General features: G+C 34.2%; 1 protein-coding gene across 1 annotated transcript in view; it reads left to right on the plus strand.

Annotated features, from left to right (window-relative positions):
* The window catches only part of MBNL3 (muscleblind like splicing regulator 3), a 122865-nt gene that overhangs the window by 87464 nt on the left and 33171 nt on the right, over window positions 1-2230 (plus strand). Inside the window, exon 3 of the mRNA XM_014593324.2 lies at window positions 1397-1576. Coding sequence (XP_014448810.1) covers window positions 1397-1576 — 180 coding nt within the window. The remainder of the gene's footprint in view (window positions 1-1396; window positions 1577-2230) is intronic.

The raw sequence follows: 2230 nt of genomic DNA on the forward strand, positions 1-2230 counted from the left end.
TCCGGGACTGGACCCGGGGCCAGCGGTGTGGGATTATCCAGCACCTTAACCACCACACCACCTGCTGGTCCCAACATTACAAGTAGTTTTATAAAAGTATTGAAAGACACACATTGGGTCTCTGAAATTATGGAATGCTTTAATAACAAGATAACTAAATATGGAAAAGCAATTACGTAAACCATTTAGGCATAAATAAGGAAAATGCATAGGATGTGTTGAATGAAAACACTTGATAAACTAATTCATTTTTCTCTTGAGAATTCAGGTGGCCTAGCAACTTGCACTCTTGGGCCCAAGAATAAAGAAGTTGCCTTTATTCTCCCTCCTCCTCTTCCCGCAATAACCTCATATACTGTAAAGTATATTAGTAACTTTGGGGAAAAGAATTGATTGCAATTGTGCTTATATTGAAAGGATGATGGTAGACCTAGTAATCCAAATGAGAGAGTCATTAGCTGATAAGTATAGTGCTGATGAGATAAACACAATAATAGGTACATTAAGACAATGTGATAAACAATTAGTTCAGTGACATCCTTTGTTACCAAATAGTAAACACCATAATCACCAACCATGTTAGTGTTTAGGTGACATCAGAGGCATGTTTAATCCCACACAACAGGTTATTATTATGTCTTGAACATGCCGAAAATCATCTATAAAACATTCAAATAGCCAAGAATCTGAAATACACTTTGGTCTCAATTATCTAAGTGGTCTTAGGGCTACCGTTTCTAGAACCTGAAGGACAACATGACTGCCAGATAGAGGAATTTATTGTTTGAATAACAGAATGTCAGTGAATTTCAGGATGTTTGTCACATCATATGGATTTTGGAAAAAGTACTTTGTAACCAAGATTTTCCTGAATGAAGGAGCCAAAAATTTATATATTTATGTTTATGTAGTGGCTAAATATTGTCCAAAATTTTCTTGATTATTTGTATATATAGATCCAAACACTAAGGCTTACTTAATTTAATCATGTATAATTTTATATCATGCTGAGAAAATTTTATTTAAATATGTAATTTTGTTATAATATACTACTCCTAATATTTTAGGTTTAACTATAATTTGATGCATACCAAAGAAGAGCAGAGCATGAATTCTCCCATCAGATTAACTGGGTTTAATTCTCGTTTGGTCACCTTTTATCTGTGTATCCATAGGCAAACTATGTACCTTCTCTTAAATTTCCTCACTTAGAAGATAAAGGTTATAAGAGTATCAATTTTACAAGGTTAGTAGGGAGAATAAATGAGTTAATTCATATAAAGTGCTTATACAGTTCTTGGTACATACTGAGAGCTTAATAAATAAACTTATTTTCTTAACCATATCATATTTTCAGAAATACTAGATGAAAATATGTCTAATTCTTCATTATTAGGGTCGGTGTACTCGAGAGAACTGCAAGTACCTTCACCCTCCTCCACACCTAAAAACTCAGCTGGAGATTAATGGACGGAACAATCTGATTCAACAGAAGACTGTAGCAGCCATGTTCGCCCAGCAGATGCAGCTTATGCTCCAAAATGCCCAAATGCCATCATTTGTAAGTCATAGCTGTGTACTTTGAAAATTGCCAATGTCTTCTCCTTTCTTCTCTTTCTTTCTTTCAGAATATATATCTACATTGGCATAAACTTGCAGGGCCTTTGGGAAATTAGCAACCACAGGATTTAGGGCACTGGCTAATATGTGAATTGACACTATAGAGCTGTGCACTGTGAAGGAAACGATCAGGTTTGTTGGATTAAAAGCCAACATTTATGTGTGAGTTCATTTATTTATGAGATGAGTTTATAGAAGAATGAAAACAGAACAGGAGCATTTTAAGCTAAAAAGGGGGCTTGATTATTATTATATGGAAAACTTTGAATTCTAAAACATTAATTTAGACAAATTTCCTGTTCTTGTATTTTGTTTTCACTTTGGAATCTTTTTTTATTTTGAAATAATCTTAGATTTATAGAAATGTTACAAAGATGGTACAGAGAGTTCCCATATTACTCCTTACTCAGTTTCCCCCAGTTAACATCGTATATTACCATGACAGATTTGTCAAAAGCAAGAAACTGGCATTCACACATTACTATTAACTAAACTTCAGACTTTCATCAGGTTTTCCATTATTATACTCTTTGTATTCCAGTGTCCAATCCAGGGTCTCAGAGTACATATATTTGAGTTCCATGTCCCTTTTCTGTTCTGATCTGTGACC

The sequence above is a fragment of the Tupaia chinensis genome, unplaced genomic scaffold, assembly GCF_000334495.1.
Source record: "Tupaia chinensis unplaced genomic scaffold, TupChi_1.0 Scaffold140308_1, whole genome shotgun sequence".
Lineage (NCBI taxonomy): Eukaryota > Metazoa > Chordata > Mammalia > Scandentia > Tupaiidae > Tupaia > Tupaia belangeri.